The 27,789-nt window shown below is 45.0% G+C and overlaps 1 protein-coding gene across 2 annotated transcripts in view; it reads right to left on the bottom strand.

The window, feature by feature from the left end:
• LTBP3 (latent transforming growth factor beta binding protein 3) overlaps positions 1-27,789 on the bottom strand; it is a 542,185-nt gene that overhangs the window by 308,033 nt on the left and 206,363 nt on the right. For both annotated transcript variants that reach the window (XM_069645022.1, XM_069645021.1), the window contains exon 10: positions 27,595-27,679. In XM_069645022.1, coding sequence (XP_069501123.1) covers positions 27,595-27,679 — 85 coding nt within the window. The remainder of the gene's footprint in view (positions 1-27,594; positions 27,680-27,789) is intronic.

Genomic DNA, 27,789 nt, shown 5'->3' with positions numbered 1-27,789 from the left:
ACTCAAGTCGAATTACATAAATTCTTTTGCCTCATCCGTTTAAAATACTTTTTTTTAAAGATGGCATTCAATCTGCGAAAGAACCCAGTATTACAGGTCTGAAACCCCTTTCGACCTTTACTCCGCTTAACTCCATGGTGAGCCCAGCCATTTTGGCCTTTGAAAATAAGATCTTGGAAGAAACAAAAAATCTATTTAAAGTAAAAAATCACCATAAGGACAACCTAACACGGGAAGAAAGCACAGCTTTAACATCATTACAAAACAACCCTGCTTTTCTCATCAAACCAGCCGTTCAAGGCGGAGGTATTGTACTTTGGGATACCACCTTGTATAAAACTGAAGCAGCCTTAAAACTTGACAACCCTCTGTTTTACCGCAAACTTGACAGAGAACCCTCTGAAAATCTTTGCGTTGAAATTAAAAGCCTTATAGACCATGCCCTACGGGAAGATTGGATCGACTAAGATGAACATCATTTCTTGATTAAAACTTCTCCTATGATTCCAGCTTTCTATCTTCTTCCGAAGGTACATCAAAATTCCACTACTCCACTAGGCAGACCTATTGTGTCAGCAATTAACTCTATCCTAGTACCGCTGTCGATTTTTGCCAAATGGTTTCTCAGACCTTTCGTGAGATCGATGAATTCTTTTGTCAAAGACACCACTAGCATGATTAATCTCCTAGACTCTATACAGATTGATCCACAAGACCTACTAGTTACCTTAGCTGTTAGCTTCCATCTGCTGAGTTTACGGGAAAACTTACCCATAGGACAATTCCTTATAGTAAGGAGAAATTGCTCAAATCTCAATGACTACATCCAAGAAGGGAAAGACCTAAAATAACATCTGAAAACACAGGGCTACCCTAAAAAACCTATCAATGTGGCCTATAAACGAGCCCAATATGCTAGTAGAGAGAGATGACTCTATCCTGAAGCCAAAACCAAGGAAGAAAGAATAAGATGCATAAGCACGTTCAGCCCCATTAGTAATGGGTTACGCAAAATCATAAAGAAACACTGGCACATTTTATCGTCCGCAGATTTTTGCCCTGCACAGGCCAGATTTGCCTTTAAATGGCAAAGAAATTTCAGAGATATCCTGGTAAACACTTATCCTACAGAATGTAGACTTCCGATTCAAACCACGCTCTGGAATTTACCACCTGTCATTGGCCACTTTAAATGTGGCCACTGCTCAGTCTGTTCGCTCACAAATAATCTTAAATCTATCGAGCTGAATGGTACCACATGGGAACTTAGACAATTTTCTAATTGTGCTTCAGATTTGGTGATCTACGCCATCAAATGCCCTTGTAATCTTCTATATATAGGGAAAACTGGTATACATATAAGACAACGGATATTCAAACATAGGTCATGTCTCAAAAACAAAACAGATAAGATACCTCTGGTTGCCCACTATAGAACAGCCAAACACAAATACACTGATATACAATGATTTGTGATCCAAATAATTCCTGCTTCGTCTAGAGGCGGCAATAGGGATTTTTCACTCAGTTTCGCAGAACAACAGTGGATTTATAATCTAAATATGGTCAATAAAGGATTGAATTCATCAGCTGAATGGAACAGCCTTCTAGGATAATTCTAGCATCCTTAAGCTAGTACCATTTGGCTCTTACACCTTAGGATCAATATCCTTATATGGGTTGTAGCTTAGCTGCTCCAACAAGCATTTTCTGAGTCTCAGCTCTTTTATAACTCTCCTCTAGCCATCTATGACTCTCCTTTGAACGTCTGTCGTTTGCAGATGTACACATGCCCTGCATTGGCCCTTTCTTTCCACTGTTACCTTACATATTGGCCATTGAGCAGAGTACTTCCACTTTGGTTCCATGTAAACACGCTTACATGCATTTCGCACCCTCTTTTTTCTTCTACGCCTCTGCGGTACATGACAGAGCACCTGGTTTTGACTAAAATGCATTATGGAAAATGTTACCAAATGCAGTCTGCTACTATGTTGCACTTCTGGCCAGGCCCAATAAGGATGGTGGTGTACAGGCAGGGTAATGTTAAGATCATATATGCCTGTCTCTGATTGGAATGCTTTTACAAACATGTTGTTTGCTGGAAACTATCGAGAGACTGGCGTTCTTTAGTTAACAAGGGCACTGCCATTTGTGAGAGAGAGAGAGGGGGAAAGCATTTAAATTGTATGTAAGTGGAAACTGTAGACCCACTAAAAGGGTGGCCCTGTGTGCATTGTAAGGAGACCTACCCTAAGTAGGCGGGTAGTTGAAGTTTTAATTGAATGGGGTACATAATGCCACTGGTTGAAATTAGGAGAATGAAAGTGCAATTTGACCAAGCAGCTAGCCTGATGGTTAATCTACAAGATGGCCAGGAAATATGGCATAGGACAATGGCCTTTTAAGGATTTTGAATGGCAAGTAGGACAAAGGTGTGAAAGAAAGATATTTTGCCTTTGAGTGCCAGAACGTAACTTGGAATTTTACCATTCAACAGTTTCCTAAGATATTAGACTCTGCTTCCACATGTGCCAATTGTAATGAACTCATGGTGGAAACAGTAAAGACTACACAACTGATCAAAGTTAATGGGTGTTTATTAAACTGTATATGCAGGCTGGAAAAATGCCTAATCTAAACCTAAATTCAAGATGTGAGCAAGCTACAACCATCAAAAAATAGTAAGGCAGTCCTAGTGGCGTCATTGTCAAATAAAAGGGCCTATACTGAATAAAAACTTTTACCAATCCTTACAACTAAATACAAAAAAAAAGAGTGTGGGAGAAGATTCACAAGAAAGAAAGAAGTGTTCACAAATGATAAGTCAGGATGTGGTATGCGGGGGTCTCCCTTGTCCACGTTTTGAGCACGGGACATGGCAGGACCTTCAGTGGTTAAGTCTCTTTTCTGTAAAAAGTCTCTTGCCTCCGAGGACCTGATATGTTCAAAATAACAAACAAAAAGTTGCTTTGGGCATGTATGTTGGGTGATGACATATCATCCCTGGATCCCCCGCTTCCGGGCTCAGATCCACAAAAGTTCTGAGTGACATCAGGACCTTCGGTGGTTACGTTTCTTGCTTCCGAGGACCTGACAGGTTCAAAATAATGAACAAAATTTCCTTTCTGCTTGCTCTATGGTGATAGTTCTTCACCCCCGGGTCTCCCTCTTCTGGGCTCAGACCCCTCTCGAATGACAGCCTCCTCCATCGGGTTCACTATGGCTTGCTTTCAAAAAGATAACATCTGCTACATTCACCAGGCTCAGACCCTTCTAGAATTCACATGTCATTAGGTGATGGCTTCTCACCCCTGGATCCCCCTCTTCTGGGATCAGACCCTTCTAGAATGTTTACCTCCCTCTGTTGGTTTCACTACGGCTTGTTGTCCTAAACAATTGCACCTTTTGCATTCTAAACAATCCACTGTGGACATCGCTCTGTAGGGTTCACTTTTGTCAACACAATGTTCATTGGGGCCTCATGCTTTGCCCCTTTCTGTCAGCATCCCTCTGTCGGGTTCACGTTTGCCAGCCTCTCCGTTTCTTATACTTTCTTACTATGAGAGATTCACCTCCCTTGGTTTTCCAATGGTTTGTCGGTCAAAGACTTTCGACTGTACGGGGGATTTTGCTAGACCCCTGTATGACCACTTTGACCTTTTCTTGCGGCTTTCCCAAAGCCTTCTGGTATTGGTAGTTTCCACACGGGGGAAATTAACCAGAGTCTCTCGAGTGAGCACCCACGTGGTGCGGGACCCCTCAGCAGCTGTTTTCCCCTTAGGAGTTAACAGTTCTTTGAACTTCCCTCAATTTGCTATTTGTAACTTTCGTTCAACACAGTCCGGTTTCTTATTGATTCTCCCCTCGGCTCACTGGCTGTGATGAACTGCTTGGCTTTTTTTGTCTCTGGAGTCAAAGACGGTACCACATTAGCAGGCGTCTCTCTCTCTGTCTTGACTATCAGTGTCGGAGAGCTCAGTGTACCGTCGACATCTGCTGCAACACACGCTGGCTATTGTTCGTGGGTTTACAATTCCTTTCACAGAGGCTTTGTGGGTCTGGGTTGGAAAGGGCAAGTTTGCTTCTCTTCTTGTCGCCCCTTCGGTTCTCGTCGCCTTTCTCCTCCTCTTGAATTGCCGTACTGGGATAGCTGTCTTGTAGTGTGTTTTGCTTGACCTTCGTGTGCTCCCGTGCTCCACCTTTTATCCCTGTGGTGAAAGGAAAGGGCCATCAGGTCTGTGTGATTCTGGTCAATTGCCTGACTTTGCCTAACCCTTGTATTGGGACATGTCAGGTAAACGGCTTCAGTGTTAATCTATCTTTCGTGGTGTGTGAAAGTGTTTGTGTCATAAAAGGGCTGGGGGTAGCGTTTCAGAGTATCCTATGTAGTATGTTGGGAAAAAGGTGTTATAAGAAGGGGGGTACCGTGTCTCACCTGTTGGTGTCCCACTTCCGCTCCCTGAGGACCTCCCATCCAGGTGATCCTCCCGCACTGGTCCACCCCCAGGATGACAGATACCCGGAGACTAGCCATGTCAGACACCTTCAGGTTTCTCATACAATGCAGAGGTGGTTGACATGTTTACGGGTCTGGATCAAATGCTGAAAATGTGTAGTGTGATGAATCTGATGGTGTCGTCAGTCCTTTCCAATTGTTGACCTCTCCCCAAGGTCATGTAGCGGCTGCCGTCCTGGGCCAGGGGTAAGCTATTTGGGAAACCAGGTCAGTCTAGTGAAAACATGTAGAAAATGTTATGCTTGTGGGTCAACTAACCATGTGAAAGGGTATCCCAGATTTAAGGGTACAACTTGAGGGGTCCACACTGCCTCCTTAGCCTTCATCCCTGAGGGAGATGTTCATATGGCAAGTGGAAACTTTCATCTATTGGCTGAAGACCCATTGGAGTCTCGGTCAGTGTTTCTTTAGTGTCCCTGGGTCTGTGGGAACAGCAGAATGTAGATGTGTATAACTCTATTCCAGATAATACCAAAGAATATTAAAAGGGCAGTGTACTTGTGAATGGTCAGGAGACCCCTGCCATAAGAGACACTGAGGCCAACATTACAGTGGTGGATGAAATCTTTTCCAAACTTGTGGATGTTGCTAAGGCACCCAAAGGCCCCACTAAGCTTGCTTGAGGCCCTGTCCAGATGGTTCCAATACTACCAGCTCTCATCCAGTGCAACAATATGACTGTAAGAATACCTGTCAGTGTACAGAATGAGGTGCCTGGGAGAGGCCTGTTGGGGAATGACTTAATGGCTCTTGGCTGAGGCTGAGTCGGAGGACCAACCAGAAGATGGTGAACCAGATACTGATGAACCAGAGCTGGAAGAAGCCCTTCCCTTGTTGGAGATCTGGATCTTAAAGACCATCCTCAGCTGCAGACTTTGCTTCCAGAAGGTGACCCTTGTAGGGAAGACTTCAGCAGACTGCAAAGAGAGTATCCTACTCATGAAGAACTTCGCCAACAGGCAGCTTCCCAGCTGGATGGGCAAGAGCCAGGGAAGCACAGGCTGTACTGGGAGGATGGCCTCCTTTACAGTGAGCCTCTAGAGTCTACCCCAGGGGACTACAGAAGACTGGTAGTGACTCAGGAGGTGAGACCTCAGTTTCTACAGTTAGCCCATGAGATTCCTTTGGTTGGTCCCTTAAGTTTAAGAAGACCAAGGAAAGGATTCCTCTGTATCTCTACTGGCCGAAATGGGGTCTGATGTAGATAAATTCTGTAGAAGCTGTCATACTATTGGCAAGAGTGGAGCCAAGAACATGGTACCCTTGATGCCCCTCCCAATGGTAAGAGTACCTTTTGAGAGGGTAGGGATTGACGTTGTTGGTGCCTTAGACCCTCCCACATCTTCAGGCAACCGATTTATATTGGTTGTGGTAGACCATGCTACCAGGTACCCAGAAGTCATACCTATGAGGACTGTTACTGCTCAGACAGTGGCTAAGGCCCTCCTTGGTATTTTTACCAGTGTTGGCTTTCTAAGGAGGTTATCTCAGACAGGGGGACCAATTTTATGTCCCACTATATGCAGACCATGTGGAAAAACTGTGGTGTACCTACAGGTTTTCAACGTCCTACCATCCCCAAACCAATGGGTTGGTAGAGAGTTTTAATAGAACTATGAATAGCATGATAGGAGCTTTAGAAGAACCCCTTAGAAGAAAGTGGGACCTTCTATTGCCATGCCTTCTCTTTGCTTATAGAGAAGTCCCTCAAGAAGCGGTTGGCTTCAGCCGCTTTGAGCTTCTCTATGGTCATCCGGTTAGAGGTCCATTGGCCCTAATCAAGGAAAGGTTAGAGAGTGCTCCTTCCCACAAGCCAGTGAGAGTCACTGACTATGTGTTAGGTCTCTGAAGGAGAACAACACACATGACAGAAGCTTCAGATAACTCAAAAGCAGGTCAGGCTCTGGTTAAACATTGGCATGACCAGATGGCCAACAGCTAGTTCTAGTTATGGTACCTACAAGGCAGAAAGCCTTACAGGACAAATAGATTGGACCCTTCAAGGTTGTGGGCAAACTTGGAGAGGTCAATTATTTGATGGACTTGGGCAATACCAAGGAGGCCCCCAGGGTCTTTCACATCAACCGCCTAAATGCATGTGTCTCTAGACCAGAACTGGGACCGTTGCTCCTAGCCTCTGATCAAGAGGAGGAGGAGAGTGAGCCTCTACCCGACCTCCTCAGGGGACAACCTTTAGATGGAAAGATAGAAGGAGTTAATCTCTCTTCTGATCTGACTCTGCAACAACAGGAGGAGTGCAACATTATGTTCAATCAGTGTGCCTCCCTGTTTTCATCCTTTGGGGTCAGCATGATATTCTCATTGGTGACTGTCTCCCTCTTAAGAGCAGGGGTTACAGAATGTCAGACCATGCAAGAACCCACATAAAGGAAGAGGTCAAGAAGATGCTTGATCTTGGGGTAATAGAGCCATCCATTAGTCCATGGGCTAGTCTAGTTGTACTAGTGCCAAAGGCAAGATCCAAGGAGTTGAGATTCTGTGTGGACTATAGAGCTGTTAATGCAGCCACCACGACTGATGCCCATCGTTTACCTAGGACAGATGAACGGGTGGATACACTTGGTTTAGCCAAGTTCCTCAGTACATTTGACCTAACCTCATGCTATTGGCAAATTGCTCTGACAAACCCCGCCAATGAGAAAACTGTATTTGCCACCCCAGGAGGCCTCTACCAGTTTAGGGTTATGCCTTCTGGACAAAGGAATGCACCTGCTACATTCCAAAGGATGGTACATCAGGTTCTGAATGGGTTGGGGGAATTATGCATGGCATACTTGGATGACATTGCAGTGTTCAACCCTACTTGGAAAGAACATCTTGACCACCTAGGATATGCTTTGCATGCTCTTGAGCAGGTCCATATGACCATAAAGCAAGCAAATGTCAAATTGGTCAGAGTAAAGTGGTCTACCTTGGACATGAGGTAGGAGGAGGTGAAATAAGGCAATTTCCTAGCAAAGTACAAGCTGTACAAGACTAGGCCACCCATACTACTCAAACCTAAGTTAGAGCCTTTCTAGGTCCCAAAGGTTAGTATAGGGACTTCATTGAGAACTATGGGACCATACCTTCTCCCTTGAATGTGATCTTCTCACCCAAATTCCCCAAGAAGGTTGAGTGGAATGAGGAGTGCACTAAGGCATTTGAAGGACTTATGAAAACCCCTTGTCATGCTCCAGTCTTAAAAGCTTCTGACTACAACCAATCCTTTATTGTGCACACTGATGCTTCCAATACAGGTATAGGTGCAGTTCCAAGTCGGCTGGATGAGAAAGGCAGGGAACACCCTATCTGCTTCATCAGTAGGAAACTGAAGGACCCTGAAACAAGGTGGGCAACCATAGAACGTGAATGTTTTGCCATTGTGTGGTCTTTGAAGAAGTTTAGACCATACTTGTATGGATCTACTTTTGTAATTCAAACAGACCACCAACCCTTGAGCTGGTTAATGCAGATGAAGGGGGAAACTCCTAAATTGTTAAGATGGTCTATCAGCCTGCAAGGGTTTGATGTTACCATAGAATGCAGGTCAGGGTGTAATCACTAAAATGCTGATTGTCTCTCCAGAAAGTATGACCGACTGGAGTAAGGAGATTCATCCGGGGTAGATTAAATCCTCCTGTGCCTTAGTCTGGGGGGGATGAGTATTAGGGAGAATTCTCCGAAATGTGCTAATTCCTCTCTACCTTAGAGATCCCCAGCACTTTTGCTTGACTCTAGGACTTGTTCATTTTTAACCTGGAGAGTGAGACATTGTTCCCACTCTCATGTATTTTTCTGTGATTTAACACTATTTCTTTTTGGTTTTGGAGTCTGACAAACTCCATAAGCATCATCATTGCATTGTGACACACAGCATCTTCAGTGCAGTGGCACAGGGAAGTCTTAGATTTCCCAAAGGTTTATATACCTTCTCTTGGATAAACTACTGTTTCCAAGAGCAGTAAAGTGAAAATGACTTCACTTACAATGTGCAACTTTCTAGACCCAGCACACACTATCTTACCATAGGGTGCTGGAGGGTTTACCCAGTATCCCATTTGTCCAGTTTCTCATGTAACATTTTTATGTTACCCTTTCTACAATTAATGGCTGGTGGCAGTGGTTTACTTTTTACTACCATTGTGTGTTTTTACCGTGGGCTGCATTCGCAGCTGCAGTAAAGCACCTATTGGTGCCCATTTTGTCAAAATGGCCCAGTCTTCTTTTTTCACCATTTCTTGTTGGAAAGGTCCTTTGTGAGATTTACTCTGCACGCCAAACCAGGTTTGGTCCCTTTGTTCGCTTTGTCTTTGGCGGGATTCGCGAGTGAAGCCCGCCTCTGGCTCCAGTATGTCTGGCAGGGGCAGGAAGTGAGGGATGTCCCCGAAACTCCCTGTGCTTAATCGTCTTGGTTACAGGAATGCACCCAAAGGTGATTGGCCGGCTGGCTGTCTGGCAAAGACAGCCACCCTGTTGTGCGATTGACAGCTAGGCTGGAATGAATGGGAGAAACCTGCATAAAAGGCTAGGCTTTTTGGCTTGGAAGGCAGAGTCGACCACTGGACGAAAGAATCCGAAGAAGAACTTGGAAGAGACGCCTGCTGCAACCCCTGGAACGTTGGTTTGCTGATGAAGCCCTGCTGCTGTGCTGAAGTTCTGAATTCACCTTGACTAGAGAAGCCTTGCAAGGACAACTTCTCCCCTTGAGTTGGTGGGACCAATCAACTCCAAAGTTAACTTGTTTGGACATCCTCTCGGAGCTAGCTGTACTTCCACTGCTGCTGCTGCTGCTGCTGCTGGAACCGAAGTGCCAGGGAGAGGAACACCAAATGGAGTGCATCACTTTTAAGTCGTACCTTAGCTTGAGGAAGATCCTCCAGACTCCCAGTAAGCAGGACTGACCAAACCTGAGCCACCTCAACAGAGTGCTGGGCCCCAGATGCGAAGAAAGTCCAGAGTCTTGTCCGTGGTGGTGCTATTTGCTGAGACACAAGGAACTGAAACCACAAACTGCCGCTGAATAGAATTTTGTCCTTTTCTTCCGCCCCAGATGTCCTGACTCTTTTCCCCACGGCTGAGGCACAGGAACAACAGGGTCTACAGAGATGCAAATGAACAGAAGCCAGCTGGAACTGTTTCTTCTAACCAAAGGTACTGTACAGTTTGAGAGGACTTACCTCTTGTTGTTGTAGCCTTACTATCTTAATTGAGACTTGACTTGGTTGCTTCTGTAGAGTTGCTTGCATCTTCTACCTCTCAGAAGCCTCCCAGCTTCTGAACCTACATGATTCTACTTTTTCTACAAAGACTCCTAAAACATTGTGCAAGACTTTTACTTACCTGCAAGAAGTGCTTCAGCTCACCTAGAGTTTTGCCCAATTGACACTGGCTGGCCTGACTCCCTGAATGACTCTTCTCTTCTCTGCTTGCGTCTTACCTTCTCTCCAGGAAAGGGTTAAGTTACTTTGCATTGGGGGGTTCAAAAGTACTTACCTCCTTCTGAATATTTGTGCGATCTCTTGTTTTATTCTGAAATCTCTTTACTTTAACACTCATCTCAGTATTGCTCTAAATGTACCAGTGTTATATTAATGCCCACAGTGTCCTAACTATTTAAGTCACCTGAGGGTGTAGGAAGTTTGTGTGCCCTCACAAATGGGTATTTGGTGATTTAGAGAAACTAATAATGTGTATTTTCGAGAGTATTTGGGTGTAACTATTATATTGCCCCTTCAGAAGAAGGCTTATTCAAACTGACTGTTAAATAAATTAATAATTGTTTAATCAAGAAACCTTGAGTGTAAGTGTTTATCTGGATACTTGTTACTGTGAATCTCTGTGTAACTCCCCTACTGCTCATATTGACCTCTCTTCAGATAAGCCTGGCTGCTCAGCCACACTACCAACCTGTGAAGTACAGACTTATACCAAAGGCCAGGCTCCTGTTGCCAGGAGGTCAGGGTTGTTGTAGTGCACCCAAAGGGTACTGCTCCAAATCTTGCCTAACAGTTGGTATCAACATCTTTACACTGCAGCTTGATGCTTTCTCCTTCTGCTCCAGACAACAATTGACTTCCTTCACACAATTCAGCCCTTATCTCCACTTCCTTTGAAAGGTATTGAAAACATTATTGGCGCCAGGATTTCTAGCTCAGTCCCTTTCCCCATTTTGCTTGTCTCCCTGGCTCCTGTTACATGACCGGAAAACATCAGGTGATCTATATCCAGTTGGCCATCTTTGATTTTGTTAGTTACTGTCTGTTTGGTGATGACACCAGTGGACCAGTTCCTTTGTGATGTCATGATTCCTGCCCCTCATGTCCCCAGCCCTCAAAGATGCCAGGCTGCAGCCAGGCCAGGATCACCTACATGGCCCTCAAGGGTCTCTCCATCCCTCCAAAGACCCACTTGGAGTCAGACTTGGCGTTTGTGCCACCAGACTCACTCACTCCCATAGGATAACATTGGGGATTGGACTTGTAGTGCATTGATGGGGACAAGATGGATGCCCCCACATATTTCGGTTGCCAGAACTGCATGTGCGGTCTAGTCTTTTGGGTGTGGTTCAGCCCAGAGACACCTGGGATATCCAGAGACTATTTAAGCCACATCCAGGCTGAGAAACTTGCTTTGCGTTTTCTGCACCTGCAGCGTGACACTCACTGTGTTCGGATCGGTCTCCAGTAGGCCTGCATCTTTCTTCTACGCTCAGCTCCTGCAAGAACACCGTTAGGAACAGCCTTACCTTGTGGCGCTTCTGCCCATCATTCATCGCTCCTTCTGTTCTGCGGGCATCTTCGGCAGTGTCATTTCCATCCCGGCACACCGCTTCCTAAGAAAAAGGGAAAAGAACAGAAAAAAGGCATTAGTAAGCATTCTGCAAATCTTTGCTTATTTTTAAATACTGTACAAGCTTCAAACGCTTACCTGAATCCCAGCCGCTCTGGGGGAACTCTGTCTCCGGAACTTCTCATCCATCTGCAAGAGGGAAAAGACACTCCAGGTTAGCGTGGAAACATCTAGAGGCGCCGCATACGGCGCTTACCCACCGCATTTGTTCTTCATAACCGGCATCCACGCTGAAAACGTTGCAGCACCTAAAAGACACAGAAAAAGTTTTCAGTTCAATGCAAATACGAAAGGGGTGCATCGTGCTCTCACTCACCTTCAGTGCTACTCATCTCAGCAGCACGCCGCCATCCCCAGACGCCGGCCATCATCTAAGGAAGGAAAGGAACGAAGTTAGAGAACTGTTCAAAAGACTCATTAAAATTAACTGTCGGACTCTTGCCAGTGAAGTAACTAGGCAGCAACAAGCCCGCATCAATCAACGCGCCCCTGCGCTGAAAGCAGGACGGAGAGCACACTATCCAAGAAAACAAGGTGAGCTGTGGATCAAAGGGAAGGGTTGGACCCCGGGGAAGAAGGGGTTCAAGCACACAGAGACAATAGGGAGTTAAACTCTAATCATGTGTTTGAAGCCCAGTCTCCAGTCAAATAGCCTCCAGGGAAGGGTTCGAGGTCGTAAGAGGTCAGAACAGGCTGAGTGACGTCCTCGTGGATACCAGGTGAGCGTTACATGTGAGTTGAAAAGGTTGCTGAAAGTCAGACTCAAGGTAATTCCTTGTCTGGTCTTTTCAGAAAAGGGGTGATTCATCATAAGGTACATTTACCACTTCATCTTTGCAATTGTTCCTTCGACTGTCCTTTGATCTCCCCTCAGTTAGCACGTGCTGAAACTTTTCATCTAGACATGTAAGGCGTTAAACTAACACAATAGCATCTATCTTACAGGAAGACATTGGGTTAAATATCTTTGATTGGCTATTGCATTTTCAGTTGGCTTGTATAATGCATATAATGAATGAGTTAAATGGCTTGGTTAAGATGTGTCTTGGCCAATGCTATGTGTTAATGTCTAGGTGGTAATACAGTCCACAGGTTTTAGCTCTACTATGTATGGGTCAGAGCTTCCACATCTGTATCAGAAAACTATGCTTTAGAGAAACAAAGTAAGAGTTTAGCCTTCATGGATTTCACTGCCTACTTCATCTTTAAAGGGATGCATTTCAAGCAGATTAAAGGGACTTCGATGGGGGAAACCTTTGCCCCCCTCTCGCAAATCTATTTGTCTAAGAATTTGAATCCTTGGACATCTGGAATAATAAATATACTTTGTTGCCATTCATCTCGTTATACCGTAGATTCATGGACAATATTCTTATCATCTGCCATGGTCATTCTGAGAATTTCAAAAAGGTTTTGGCTTGGATTAACACACGTAATGCTACCTTTAGATTTACATCTACGTACAGTCAGACTGAAATTGCCTTCTTGGATCTGGTGATTAGAGAAATTAGAGGATGACTGGTGGTTACCCTGCATCGAAAACAGACAGATAGGAACACCATCCTACATTATGACAGCAGCGGCCGGTTAGTTTCTGGAAAAACATACCTCTAAATACGTTCTTGAGGACTCAGAGCAACTGCACCACTTTGAAGGAATTCTACATCCAATGAGAGATTATTGTGAGATGTTTATCTCAGAGACGGTACTCTAAACAACTATTAAAGGTTCAACGAAGAGGTTGCGTTTTATGACAGACAAGGTTTACTCAAAAAAAATGTCAAACCTAAAATAGACAGGTTAGTGTCACTATTTAGGGTCAAACAAGATGCATAACCTTGAACTATGCAATTGGGACAAAGTACAAGTTTATGAACAATAAATGTCCCCACCCTGGTGGTATCAATTTACGGCAATCACTAGTTCATGCGTTATGAAGGGAAGAAAAGCCTAAAGAAGACATTTCAAATATATGGGGTCTTGGGCCTATTTGTGGGCATTTCCCATGTGAGAATTGTTCAGTTTGTAAGTTAACCATAAAAATAGCAGAATTTTGTTAGGCTGACAGGATCTGGACAGTACATACACACACCAATTGTAAATCTGAAAATAAGATATATGGGATCCTGTGCCCATGCCAGCGTTATGTGGGTAAAACACAAAGACTTGTACACCTTTGCATAATAGAGCACAGGTCAAGGATTCACAACAACGTGGCTTTTGCACCTCTGGTCGCACATTTCAATGAAGCCAACCATAATCAGGAAGATTTTAAATGGTTGGTCAAGGAAAAGATCAGTGCTGATGGAAGAGGAGGGTCCATTGAGTAGCAGTTAGCAATTTGAGAACAAGTTTTGTTCTATTACCTGCACACATTTATTAATGGTCTTAATGATCTCTTGGAATGCAATGTGTTATTTTAAGGCTAGTTTTGCCATCATTAACAAGAGTAGCTTATGAACGGCTGATAATGTGTGCCCTTGCTTGTACATGCTAGTTTTGTATGCTCCTTGAACTTTAACTTCTTTTGATTGCAAGAATAAGGAAATCTCATAAAATCACATAGTAGAAGGGCAGAGCCCCTTTATAGGTGGTATGGGCCTTAGTCATGTACGTGGAACAAATACTTAGTTCTTGCATGCAATCGATGGCTGCTAGTTTAGTTCAACAAAGGCGTCCCCATGTAATGCTCTAGTTGTGCTCACATGTTGTCCCGCATCACAAGAGCACAGAAACGAACTTTGTAGCACCACGTTTACAAAACAGCATCAGTGTGTGAGCTCCTTTGGCAGTTATGCTTCTTGAGTATACACCAATGAACATTAGGCATTAGGTAAGAGAAAATAAGTGAAGTGATGTTTCAAACATTATTTTTGGGACATTGTAGCATACAGAGGTGTTGCTGTTGCCACAGCGCCTACAGCGGGAAAGCATGTCAGGACTGAGGGCCATGAATTGAATAAGTGAAAGAATGTCTACGTTTTCCACTGCCTCATTTGAACGTATTTATTATTTGAGCCCAAAGTAGTTGCTTTATAAGCATACATATGTTCACAGTGGTTAAAGTACAGTTTTCTTGAAAACCCAAGACCTGGGATATACGTGCTACTATGAGTTGCGGACGTTAGAGGCATAGTTTTTGGGATTTTAATTTTGTTCACATTTACTCTTGGTAGTATTTGTACTGCCATAATTTAGGAGTGTCACTTTGTATTGTTTATTGCATAAGTCAAGATTGGCCCTGAGGGAGATGAGTACAATGTTCTTTGCCGAAACTAATAGACCACAGAAAATGTACGATATGTGCTGCCTCAAGAGCTTTTACCAGCAGATAGGTGGCTCGTCAATGGTTTTAATGCACTCACAGGAAACTAGTTGGCCACAGATATTTTGTTGGCCGGTGCCATCAGTCAAGATCCCTTGCTCAAAATATAATCACATAGATGAATAATGTGATGCTATAGTGCAGTGAGTGTGATGAATATTTTATCTTGCGTTACATGTTTTGTGATTTATTTGCTTTATGTTTTCGTCAGATAGTGTTACCAGCCAAGATATTTTGCAGAGACTATGTGTATAAAAAGGAATTCTTAAATTGCTTGTTTTCGATTGGATGTATAATTTGTGTATATTATGAGATATGTTTTTGTAATTTACACTTTGTACACTGTATGTATGAGAAGTGAGCAATGAGAAGTTTTTGTATATGTCATTAAAGTAAGAAATTGTGTATTTATGGTATAAGATGCTGTGTATACACAGGCCTTGCAAAGTCTTAAAAATCCCACTAGATCTGCAGGGCGAGTTCCTTACTTTACATACTCGACCTAGGAGAAATGCACTTGCCCCAAGGTGACTGGTGACAATATATTTACGAGTGATTTTTGTAAAATGTTGCATGTCGCCATAAGCACACTTCATGTTTGCTGCAATGCTGTCAAGCGCGCACAGTGAAACCTGTATTTGTCATTTACTGCAAACAAAGTGTGTTTGCAGTAAATGAAAAATAAGTTTCTAACATCCCCATACTCGCCAGCAATGTCGAGTATCATGTAAATGGTACTCACCCTTCATAAAAACTACTTGCCAATGCTAGTGGTCTCATACATTTTGCAAGCCCTTTGATACACATAGGTTTTGTTTATATGTATTGTTGTGGCTTGATACCTCGATTATTTGCACATATCTCCCTTTTATTCTTAGTATTCAACAACTCATAGGGTGCTGTGACAGGTCAGAAGTAGTATACAGACTCTTTAAGGAAAATTTTCAACAAGGTTTATTGAATAATAAGGTAAACTTAACTATCCCTATGGCTATAGGGTATTCCCTACATAAAGGAATAACTAAGGTGCTTGTCAGTCGTCTTTTCCAGTGTCCAAAAAGAATATGTCCACCTTCCAAAAATTAACATTATCTGACCCTGTCACTATTCCAAACAAAAGAAGGGGCAGGAGAATGACTACCTTCTCCTGCTCCATCCTTCCAGCACTTGTCCTCTCAATATACGCTTTTTCAATAGTTCTTGGGAACTCTTTTTAGCAGTTAATTCAATTCTTTCTTCATGTACTATATGTAATCTTCACTTTAAATGTGGTTATAGTTAGTTCAGATTGATTTATCATAAAGACTGATTTGTTTGTTTAGCTCTTCAGACTTTTTCTTAGGTCACGTCCTTCTGCTTTAAATGAGGTTTTTACTTAGTTCAGATGGATTTATCATAAAGACCGATTTGTTTTTTTTAGCTCTTCAGACTTTTTCTTAGGTCACACCCTTCTGCTTGAGACACAGGTTTTATCTTTCATTCCAGTATAAAGAGTTATTCACTTTATAATTCCCTCCTTATGGTTTCTCTGTGACTTTGTGTTTTATTGAAAACACTTAAGTTAATTAAGGTTGACGTTAAGCTTTTCTCACTCTCCTTCAACTTCCTTTTTGGGATCGTTATTATGCATTCTCTTCAGTACTTTTTTAACATTTCCATTCTCCTCCCCCTTCCAGGATCAATATTGTTCTCTTTCACAGACAGTCACAGTTCACATTCAACCACATTCAACAAGAAAATACCACTTCCATTCAATTCCACTTCAGAGAGTGGTATTGCTCTCCACCTTGCCTTATCACAGTTCAAACTCAATATGTTTAGCTTCAGTTTTTTTCATTAGTACTAAAGCAAGTTATTTGTGTTGTATAATACTCGTCCGTGATCTTCCTGTGCCTTCTCGGTGCCCTGTTACCTTCGGTCTCCTCAGAAAGTCTTTGGGTATCTTACAGGTCCGGCAATAGTTTTGTTTCTCCACCACACTATTGAGCCAACTTCCTCAGTGTCTCTGGCATGCATTAGTTGCTCCCCATTTTTGGTTATTCTGAGTCTCAATGGGGAGCCAGTCTGTCTGTTGCAAGTTCCCTCTGGTAGCATCGGTGTAGTTGTATGGGCCAGCTGCCCACTGTTAGGGCAGATTTTCTGACGTCTAACTAAGGGCTTAGTAAACCCAATCAACTGAGACAGTACAAGACTCCACTCTTAGTTTAAGGCTGTACCACCTGAGTTCATGGTACTGTAGACAGAGCAGCCAGGCTTATCTGAGGAGGGAGAGAGGGCTGTAGAATCAGTACAAAGAACATGTATTATACATATGGTCGGAAGAAATACTACCACACTATGTATTGTAAAAATAAAGGGTTTATTTTATATACAAGCAGACCAATTATTGGGTAAGTAAGTACTATCATAAGGCATATAAACACATTATAAAACACAACATTATGCTTTAAATACACAGATCAAAGCACAGACCTTGTTTAGAACACCTAACAGTATTTCTAGGTAAGTCAGACCTTTGTATACACATTCAGCATAGGGCACACCAATTCTTGGGGAGTAAACCATATGTTACTTTCAGATTACTTCATAGTAACACAAGGGTAGTAGGCCCTGTCATTTATGCAGTGACACTCACCGAGGAAATCACCTAGTCAACCAACTTACAAATATACTTTTCAGAATGGTGGAACACAGAATCAAGGAACAGTATATGCCTATACTACTTTGTGATACCACAGTTATACTAGGTAAGACCTTTTGGCGTAATATACAAATACAGTTGCATTTCGGGTCAGTGGAACACAGTCTAAGATAAGCAACTACTCTTTACCCTAATTTTGGATGCTCCAGGCATCCCAAAGTCAGCTACACCTTAAGGAACACTTTTCAAGAATGGCACACAGCTATTCTAGGCAGGTAAGACCTAATGTTGTAACATACTGTTACAGTTGCTTTTTAAGAACAGTGAAACACGGGCTGAGATAAGCAATAACTCTTTAATTTGTTTTAGGATGGCACACAGCTAACACAAGGTAAGTAAAAGCTATATACTTTTTAAAGGGGCTATCAGCAACTTAAGAGGAAAGAATAACTTAAGGCAGACTTATTCTGAACAGGCTAACAGCAAGTCAGGGGAAGCAAGACCCAATTGGGGACACTCCTACATCTATCCTAACAGGAATAGTAAAGTGAAACTAACAGCATTACCTTTGGGGAAGATGCACAACCAATTCACAGGTGAGTAACTTAACCTTATATATACTTTTCAGAATAGTGCAACACACATTCAAGGTAAGTAAGAACGTGTATTACTGTTCACTCTCAGAGTTACTGTTAGCAACCAACTTCTTTTACAAGTAAGTAACTTCTGAACACTTGTTATTCTTTTCAAGGCAGAACCCTTTTCTTATCCACTCCTTCCATTATTCTATAGCATGAGTTCACTCAGAGGCAGCAGGGGGACCCAGGTGGGCTAGGAGCCAGCTGTAGGAAGGGGGAATGGGCATCAGTTGCAGGCAAAGCCAGAGTTCCAGATTAACTGTTCAAACAAGAAGTATTTCACTTTAACGTTAGTTGAAGGTCCAAAGACTTCAGAGAAGACACCCTAGGAGGCTTCCACAGTGGGCCTGGGTGAAATGGATGTGTGGCCTCCGAATCACAGAAAGCACCCCAAAGCTATACAGAAATCACAAAGGCTTAAAGTAGGTAAACTACCCCAGCCAACATAGTACCTGAGCAGAGAAGAAGAGTTGCAGCAGGAAGACTTCAGGATCTGCAGCCAAAAACCCAGTCGATGGATTCCTTTGTCAAGAAGACGGAAGACAGGACTTTGGAAGGACTTTGCAACAGGGATCATGGAAGAAGGCTCCATGCAACTGTGTCCTCATGGCTGGATAAGGCTCTGTGGATTTGACGTCTTTTTAGGAGCACAAAAGACGACAGAATATCGCTGGTCAGATTCCCATCGTTTGCAAGTTCTAGAACTCTGGTGAGGGAATTTTCGGACCTGAATTGTGCCTCTGGAGATCCAGCAAGAGTCCAATGAAGTTTCAGCGAGATTCGGAAGACTGTGCACCGCACAATGGCTTGAGGTCCCAGGGTATTGCAGCCCCACAAGGTCGCAGCACAATGTGTGATGGCTCAAAATGCAGGTGTTTTTGAGTCTAGTGGGTCACACCAGGCTCTGGGTCAGGGTTGTTGTTTTTGGACTGCCCAGTTCGATTGGAAGGAAGGGCTAAAGCTCTGGTTCCACAGCAGGCTCTCTGGTTGCTGGAAATCGTCTCTGCTCCGATATCTTCATCTTCCTCTTCGGTTTTGGTTCCAGTGGTCGACTACCTCTTCAGCTTGCAGGATCAGACTTTTATGCAGGAACCCAGCCAATCAAACAGCCTTGCAACATTCAAACTTGAGAGGTTGGCAGTCCTTTCAGGACAGCCAGCCTTCCAGTTTGAAGTGGATTCTCGCAGTCAGGCTGGAAGACAAAGGGCTGCAGAGTTTTGGACTCCTCCCTCGCTTCCTGCCTTTACAGACACTCTGGAGCCTGGGTGGGGGAATCCACAGGATTCCTGCCTAAGATAAAGTTAATACAAAGGAATTTCCCACCCAGGATGTCAGCGGAAGGAACAAGAAAGGACAAGGAATACTGAAATTGCGAAAAAAGAAGAGAGGGGCCATTTTGGTAAAATGAGCACCCATGGGTGCCTTTACCGGGGCTGTGCAAACAGCCTGCGGTAAAGGTGCACTGAATTAATAAAAAGGTTCACTGCCACCAGCCATTAAAGGTAGGTTTGTCCTTGTAACATAAATGTTACATTTAAAATGAGAAAGGGCATACTCAATATCTCCCTAGCACTCCACATAAGGTGGGTGGTGCTGGTCTCAACTAATAAAATGTAAAAGGGATCCAAAGATCCTTTCTACTCTTGGGAATTGTGGTTCTCACAAGGTTAGCCAGCGAAAAATAAAAGGGGAGCCCCTATGGCAACCCAGCAACAATAGGCACTTATTTCCATAAAGTTGTCAAAAGGGATAACTTTTAAAAGACACTATGGAGAGTCTTAAAAATGACACCCATAAAAAGAGTAAAAGACTCAGAGTGTGAAAAAAGGTTTCCACTCAGTGAGGTATATGCAAGAATAATCTACCAGTCCAGCAAAATGTTCTAGGGTTGACACAGGTCAGGACGATTTATCATCAATATGAAATTCATACCCAACACCCATCATGATTCTCTCGCGGTCACGCCACCACCAATTCTCGAGCCCCATTTGCCTTGTTCCTTCTCAGGCTCTCAGTTACGCTGGCTTCTCAGCGTTCTCTCTGCTGCTTCCGAGTGGATTTGGATTTTGCGGGCTCTGCGTCCTCCTGCGGCTCCCCCTCTTCCCATGTTCACATTACCAGGGTACCTCTCCTGCTTGGAGATACCTTATTCTCTCCTCGTACTTTATGAGTGCTCCTCTTTCAATCCACTGGTCTCCGTGGATTGGTCACTTTTTCTTAAAGAGACAGTTTCTCTTTCTTTGGAAATATTAGCATTGGTTATCTTCGTCTTTGTGCCAGTCCTGATAGTAGACAGACCCATATTTGCCATCATGTTTACTGGAGAAGGGAGTTCCTCACAGGAACAAGAGCTCTTGCCGTCTGAAGGGGGTGTCTCTTCACTTCCGGAGAGGTCCACCTTGCCTCTATCCCTAGGTAGGGTGTTGCAGAACAGGCTCACCTCCCTAGCCTCACTGGGTGAGGGGGCTCCCCCTCGGGGAGAAGAGGCAAATTCCCTCGATTTGTCACAGTGCATTCAAAAATGTTTACAAATAGTGCATTTTCAAATAGTTTTCATAAAAAACAGCAATCTTTCTACATATGTTCAAAATGTAGTGTTATGTCGCTTTTCCCCCTTCTCTTCATACAGTTTAACCAGAAAGCATACAGTCATAGAAGGCACAAGTTATTCACCAAACTACACACCTTTCATAGGGGGCGTGGCCTGCACGCATGGAGTGAAGTCAGCAACCCGCCGTGCTCCTGCCCATGATCCTACAACGGCCGATATAACGGCGTCTGAACTAAAAGATCCGAGACACAAATCAACGTGCTCGCAGGAGAACCCTTTTGCCACACTTGACCGTGTCGCTGGAAAAAATCGGCACCAGCAACGCAGTAAACGGAGCATCGAAAAGGCACCCCGGTGGCACCCAAGATGGCGGCTCCCAGCACGGAGGCTGACGGAGTGCCGCGACAGTGAGACGGACTAGAGTGCCGGCGAGCTGGCTGGATGTGGCTGTTGTCTCGGGCCCCTCTGCGAGCAGCCGAAACGAAGCACGACACCGGCACGAGCGTTGTGACCTCGGTGCATACACGACGTACCGAACGCGAGAGGAGATCCCAGTTGGCGGATAAGCACAGGAGGTAGCGGGGAATCCCAGCGGTGCACTGAAGCAGGGACGGAGCGGACCGCTCGGTGCCCACCCCTACCGGCACCCGTTAAGAGGATCGCCGAGTCGTCTGGTCGGGAGACCGCGAGTGCTATCAACGGATAACTCCTCGCAACACGGTCCCATCGGTTGGAGGCGGAAGGTGAACCGCATCTGGTTGTCGTAACCGGTAGAAGGTACCACAAAGCACCCACAATACGGAGGATTCACAGAAGGTAATTCTATACCTGAAATTTGGCGGGCTGAGTAATACGCCAGGCGAGCCTCTGGACTAGGCGGCTGGGGCCGGACGCAGCATCATCATCCGGGAACCCACAACAGTCTGTTACACTGCTCCCTACTAACCCAAATACCGCCCCACAGTGCCACAGATCTCACCAGGGCAAAGTACAGACGGAACCGCCGGAGGCATCTAACGGTTGGGGAGAATTGAATAATCACACGTGTGCCCAAGAGGTAGGGCTCCCACCCCACCTGCCGAAAACTAGAGGCCAAACACAGCTCATGAAGCCCGGCGGGTTAGATATTGGATCCGCACTGGACCTGAAACCATATTCCGCCCGAACAAGGGCCACCCGAAACAAACCTCTGGTCACAAGATAAAGCTCATAGCGTGGAATACAAGTCTGGCTCCCCCAAACCGGGCCATGTCGCCTCCGAAGAACAGATCAAAAACTGTGACGATGGACGCCTTCACAACGACTTTGCAAAGGCAGCAACCAACGCAGGAGATCACTCCCCCGACAGAGACACCCACTCCGGTGGCGGACCCCCGAGACACTCAAATCCTGCAGGCTATTGCGGCCCTACGAACTTCCATGGAAGATAAGATAGGAGAAATCAGGTCAGACATACAGCTAATGAGGCAAGATGCCCGCAACCTGACGGAAAGGGTGACCAAAACTGAAGCCTCCCTACAAGAAACCAGTGAGGACACATGTGAACTGAAGGCGAAAGTCCAAGAACTGGAATCAATAGTGGCTAGACTGGAATCTCGCTCCGAGGACGCGGAGGGACGTGCCCGCCGCAATAATGTTCGAATTCTCGGGATTCCGGAAGACATGGAGGGCCTGAACCCCACTGAGTTCATCGAATCGCTGCTACTTCAGGAAATTGGAGCAGGCAATTTCACCCAGGGATTCTCTGTGGAACGGGCCCACAGGTCTCTCCAGAAAAGGCCGCCACCTGGTTCACACCCACGCCCAATAATAGCTAAAATCTTAAACTTCCGAGATAGAGAGGTAATATTGCGGTTCTCAAGAGAAGGCGGAGAGATCAGAAGGAACGATTCTCTAATAGTCATATACCCTGATTACACCCCCACGGTGCAACGAGCGCGGAACTCCTTCGTACCGATAAAAGCTAAATTACGGGAACTCAATCTGAAGTATATGCTGCTGTACCCAGCCAGACTCAAAATACTGTACAAAGGGAAGGCAATCTTCCTTGAAACTCCGGCGGCTGCAAATATGTGGCTTGAACACAACAACCTCGCCGATGACACGGAAAAACTCGAAAAAGGAAACAAGCGATAAAGGAACGATTGGAACTGCCTGAGAAAAGGATCACGACACTAAGCAATCACGACATTGTCTGTGGAGCCTGAATTAACGCTGCAACGAACAGAAGTCTTAATTGGGCAGGAGCACGAGGGCCCAAGTGCAGGAACACCAGCGACCCGCCCCACCCAATACAGTGTTGGCCGAATGCCTACACACCACCCGTACCGAAAGGCCTGGAGAGGCCCCGGAGGCTCGGGAGCCCCCGAGCGTTGTGAGTTTGAAACAACTGCTGGGGGCAGTTATTTGTTGTTCCCTTTGGTTAACACATCCTTTGAGATGAAAGTTGAGAAAGTTGGTAAGTCTCCGAACGTCAATATGAGGATAAGGGATGAGAGGGTGGAAATAGAGGACTTGATGGGTTTGAACCTACAGCTAGGGGAACTTCGTGGGGACTCAGCCAAGTTAACAGATGGCCCCTATGAGTGGTGGATTGACCCCGGACCCCTTCTGAAACCATTATGGCTGGTCAATTCAGGATAATGACATGGAATGTGCGGGGCCTGGGCACCTATCTCCGCAGAAATAGGATTAAATCCTACCTGCATAGGAAAAAAGTGGATATAGCTCTGCTACAAGAGACGCACTGCACTGCCGAGTCAGAGGCGAAGATCAGGGAACATTGGGTGGGACAGGGCTTTGGGGCCTCCTACTCCAGATTTGCAAGAGGGGTTTACACCTGGATCAACCCCCAGGTACCGTTCCGACTCACCAAGATGGAAAAAGACCCAGAAGGCAGATATGTGGTAATATGGGGGACCTTTGAGCAGATGGAAATATGTATTGTGAATTCGTACTTCCCCAATCACAATATCCCTACGCACTTGAGGGAGCTGAGTACCAAAATGCTACAATATAGGAATGGCTACTTTATATGGGGGGGTGATTTCAATTGTGTCCACAACCCAACGCTGGATAGGTCCTGGCCTCCAACAAAGGGGCCCTCCACTGCCACCACGTCCCTGAAAGCTATGACTGATGAACTAGATCTGGCAGATGTTTGGCGGGAAATACACCCAGAGGAAAGAGGTTATTCGTACTTCTCGTCTCCACATGCCCTTCATACTAGATTAGATTATTTCTTTGTGGGTAGAGAGCACTTACCTCAGATAGGGGATGCGCAATATCTGGGAAGGACCATCTCAGACCATTCTCCACTCCTAATGGAATGGAATCACATTGGCCCAAAACCTCCCATCCCCATGTGGAGAATGCCGGTGGAAGCCCTGAAAGATCTGGCATTTAAAGAAGAGCTACATGAGTCCATAGACAATTTCATATCAGAAAATACTGGGAGCGTAGACCACGTCAGTACTCTATGGGATGCCCTAAAAGTAGTAACGCGAGGAGAAGTCATTGCCAAGGCGGGTGGCATCAGGAAACTATTGCGCAGCGAATTAAGCAGGAAGGAACAAGAAATAGTGAATCTGGAAGCTGCCCCCATAGACACCCCGAAGAGGGAAGAAGAACTTAGTACGCTTAGAGAGAATTGCGCTGAAGCATGGAGCAGATTAGCTAAATTTGACTTTGTCGCTAGAACAAACAAAGCACATGCAGAAGCAGACAAACCTGGCCGGTTACTAGCTTGGCTCTGCAAGAAAGAACACCCCAGACACATAACCACCACACTGCGGGATGAATTTGATGAAACTCACAACACTCAACAGGGTGTTAATGATACTTTTACGAGTTTCTACATGCAATTATATTCTCACACTGATCGAGTCCCCCAAGACCAAATACTAGATACTCTTGATGAGATCGGCCTGCCTAAACTAACTCCCACACAATCTGAGACCTTAGACATGGACATCACACCCGAGGACATAACTGAGGCAATTAGATCCCTGGCTACATGTAAAGCCCCGGGCAGCGATGGGCTGCCTCCGGAATTTTACAAGGCATATGAACCCTCCTTAACACCGCTATTACATGAAGTCTTCTTGGAATCTTATGAAAGGGGGACCCTACCGGACAGCATGAGGGAAACTCTGGTCGTCCCAATGCTCAAGCCTAATAAACCCGCAGATAGGTGCGACTCTTACCGCCCCCTTGCTATGCTTAATTATGACGTTAAAATACTTACATCAATTCTAGCTAAGAGGCTATCCAGAGTAATAGGAGACATAATACATACGGACCAGAACGGCTTTGTGCCTGGTCGTAACACGACCATGAATCTGCGCAGGCTCCAGCACATAATAGCTCAAACCGACACAAGCCAGGAATGTTATGCACTACTGTCCTTAGACGCCATTAAGGCATTCGATTCTATTTATTGGGAGTGGCTGGTGGCAGTACTGGAAGGATTCGGCTTTGGCCAGGGGTTCATTAGGTGGATTAAGATCCTGTATAATAAACCGAGAGCACGACTAAAATCTGGGAGATATGTGTCAGAGGCCTGGGACATCTGTAGGGGAACTAGGCAGGGCTGCCCTCTCTCACCCATGCTTTATATCTTAGGTCTGGAGCCCATAGCTATTTACTTTAGAAAGCAGTTTTTTGACGCAGGCATAAGGATAGGCGGGGTAGACCACATTGTTTCTTTATATGCCGATGATGTGCTTATATATGTCAACAACCCTCTTCTTAATGTGCCAACAATGCTGGAAGTCCTAGATAATTATGCGAAGGTCTCGGGCATACAATTCAGCAAAACCAAGTCCTGCTTGTTTCCGCTAGCGGGACTAAAGGGTCGGCCTGCTGAAGAACTTCCTTCGGTAGGCATATATTGGCAAACCACTTCATTCCGTTACCTCGGGATCCAGATAATGCACACCCCAGAGCTAATGCATGAATGTAACACGAGGGCTGCACTCCCGGGACTACGTAAATCCATGGGTTTCTGGGCTAAGCTACCTCTATCAATGATGGGTAGGGCCTCTATAGTTAAAATGATTGTTCTTCCTAGATTCTTATACGGGTTCCAAAATGTGCACTTCTACATCACTAAACCCTTCTTTCTATTACTTGATGCAATAATCCGGGACTTTTTATGGGGAAGTGGTAGACACCGGGTTGCCCTATCCACATTGGTTCTACCATACAAGCAAGGGGGAATTCAACTACCGAATCTAGAGAAATATTACCTTGCTGCCCAGCTGGGCTTTGTAACTAAATGGCTAGCAGACGAGATCACGTCTGAAACTCCCCTGCTACAGGACATGATATCTCCGGTAAGACTGAAAGAACTGATTTGGGCCCCCCAAAACCTGCTACGCAATGCACCCTTTTTGGTGACCCTGGGTAGGAAAATTTGGCATAGAACCGAGTCGGTCATGCAACTAAAGCAGCCATACTCCCCGGAAATGCCATTAATCTCGGGGCAGGACAAGGCCGATACCGATCTGCATAATATCAGACTTTGGGAAAGGAAAGGGGTATACACTTGGGGAGATCTATACGCTGAGGGAACCTTCCGGGAATTCCCCATGTTGCAAGCAGAAGATGGTATCCCCTCTGGCCAATACCTTTGGTACCAGAAGATTTGAAAAATAGCACGAATAAAATGGGTAACCTGGCCAGAGGAACCGGAAATGGACCCCTTCATAACACTACTATACAATCTCGGAGAAGGCGGGAGGGTGGTGTCCCAAATATACGGTCACCTAATCGACACTCCTAACCCCCGGAGTGCAGTACTTAGGTCTAAGTGGGAAACGGACATGGGACTGGAGATGTCAGATAAGGAATGGGATAGGGCAATGGCGTTCCCTAGGGAGGTCTCTAGAAACCACAGATTTCGACTGATCCAGATAAATGTATTATACCGCACCTACCTAACCCCAAGCAAATTGGCTATATTCAACAATTCTACACAACCGAACTGCACCTGGTGCGGGTCGGATAATGCAAACCTGATCCATATGCTCTGGAACTGCACCAAAACTCAGACCCTCTGGTCAAAAATAAAGCACACGTGTGAAAAGGCGGGTCTGACCAGGTACACATGGACTCCGCAAGAATGCCTTTTGGGAACCTACCCCAGACTAGCTAAATTCAAGCACTCAGTTAAACTAATGGACTTAGTGTGCATATTGGCAAAAAGAACTATGGCCATGTCATGGAAAAAGCCCACAGGTCTGATCTTCACGGTATGGCATAAAGAACTTGAGAAATGGGCGAACGCCGAAACAAGGGCCTGGGAGGATAGAGTAGCCAGATCTTCCGAAGACTCGAGCATGGCACTAACTGCATGGAAAGACACCATGGTAAAACTGTTCCACTCTCCAGACGACAAACCTCCTTGAATAACTCGCCAGGGCGAATAGCAGATCCATGCGGCCAACTAAGTTGCTTGGAACTAAATCACCACGGCCCAAGAAGGCTCCTGAACTGGTTTTGCCCCCCCCCATAACCCAAACATCCACCCTGTCGGAGACCAGCAGAACATTGTTCAAGACGACTAAGGAGACGGTTAAAGTTAATTTGTTGTTTGTAGTTACTGTTTAAGATGCTGCTGTACTATGTGGAAATTTGCTCATTTGATATTGACAGATGCACCCGCTGATGGTGTTGTTTTGTAACCCGAACTAAATGCCAATAAACAAATTTCAAAATAAATACACACCTTTCATAGGCAGAGTTATCCCTTGGGCAAACACCTCTTAGGTGGCAGCTCTAGGTGGCAGCTCTATCCCTCAGGAAAGCAATGTGATAGGCCTTATACAGATGGGTTATCTGTCAAGTTAGCAGCTTTAAATATCTAAACCTACCCATAGAAGTCACTGTTCTCAAAAACAGATACAGGAACTGTCCCTCCGGTTGAATATCTTACATAACAGACATCTTCAAAAGTTTACACAGACTTTCAGCCTTATCAGAGCCAGGCCTTAGATGATAGCAGAAAAAATAAATTTCAGTTAGTCTAGGAAAGCCTTCAGCAAGCAAGAACTACCATTCTCTCACCTGGGTACCGTGGCGCAGGGGTGGTGACAAGTCCAGGTAAGACATCCACAGACTGCTCCTCTGAGATGTTACCATAAGCTGGGAGCTATTGGTAGAAGATGAAAGTAGAGTTAGATCTGGTAAGACCCAAACTAAGACAAGTTGCATCTTACACGGATGGTTGTGTCTTCTGGCTCCCTTTGGGTATCACCCAAA

Source organism: Ambystoma mexicanum, chromosome 2p, assembly GCF_040938575.1.
Source record: "Ambystoma mexicanum isolate Mex_15411 chromosome 2p, UKY_AmexF1_1, whole genome shotgun sequence".
Lineage (NCBI taxonomy): Eukaryota > Metazoa > Chordata > Amphibia > Caudata > Ambystomatidae > Ambystoma > Ambystoma mexicanum.
Note: the sequence above shows the minus strand (reverse complement) of the source record. Positions and strands in the feature narration are given on the sequence as shown.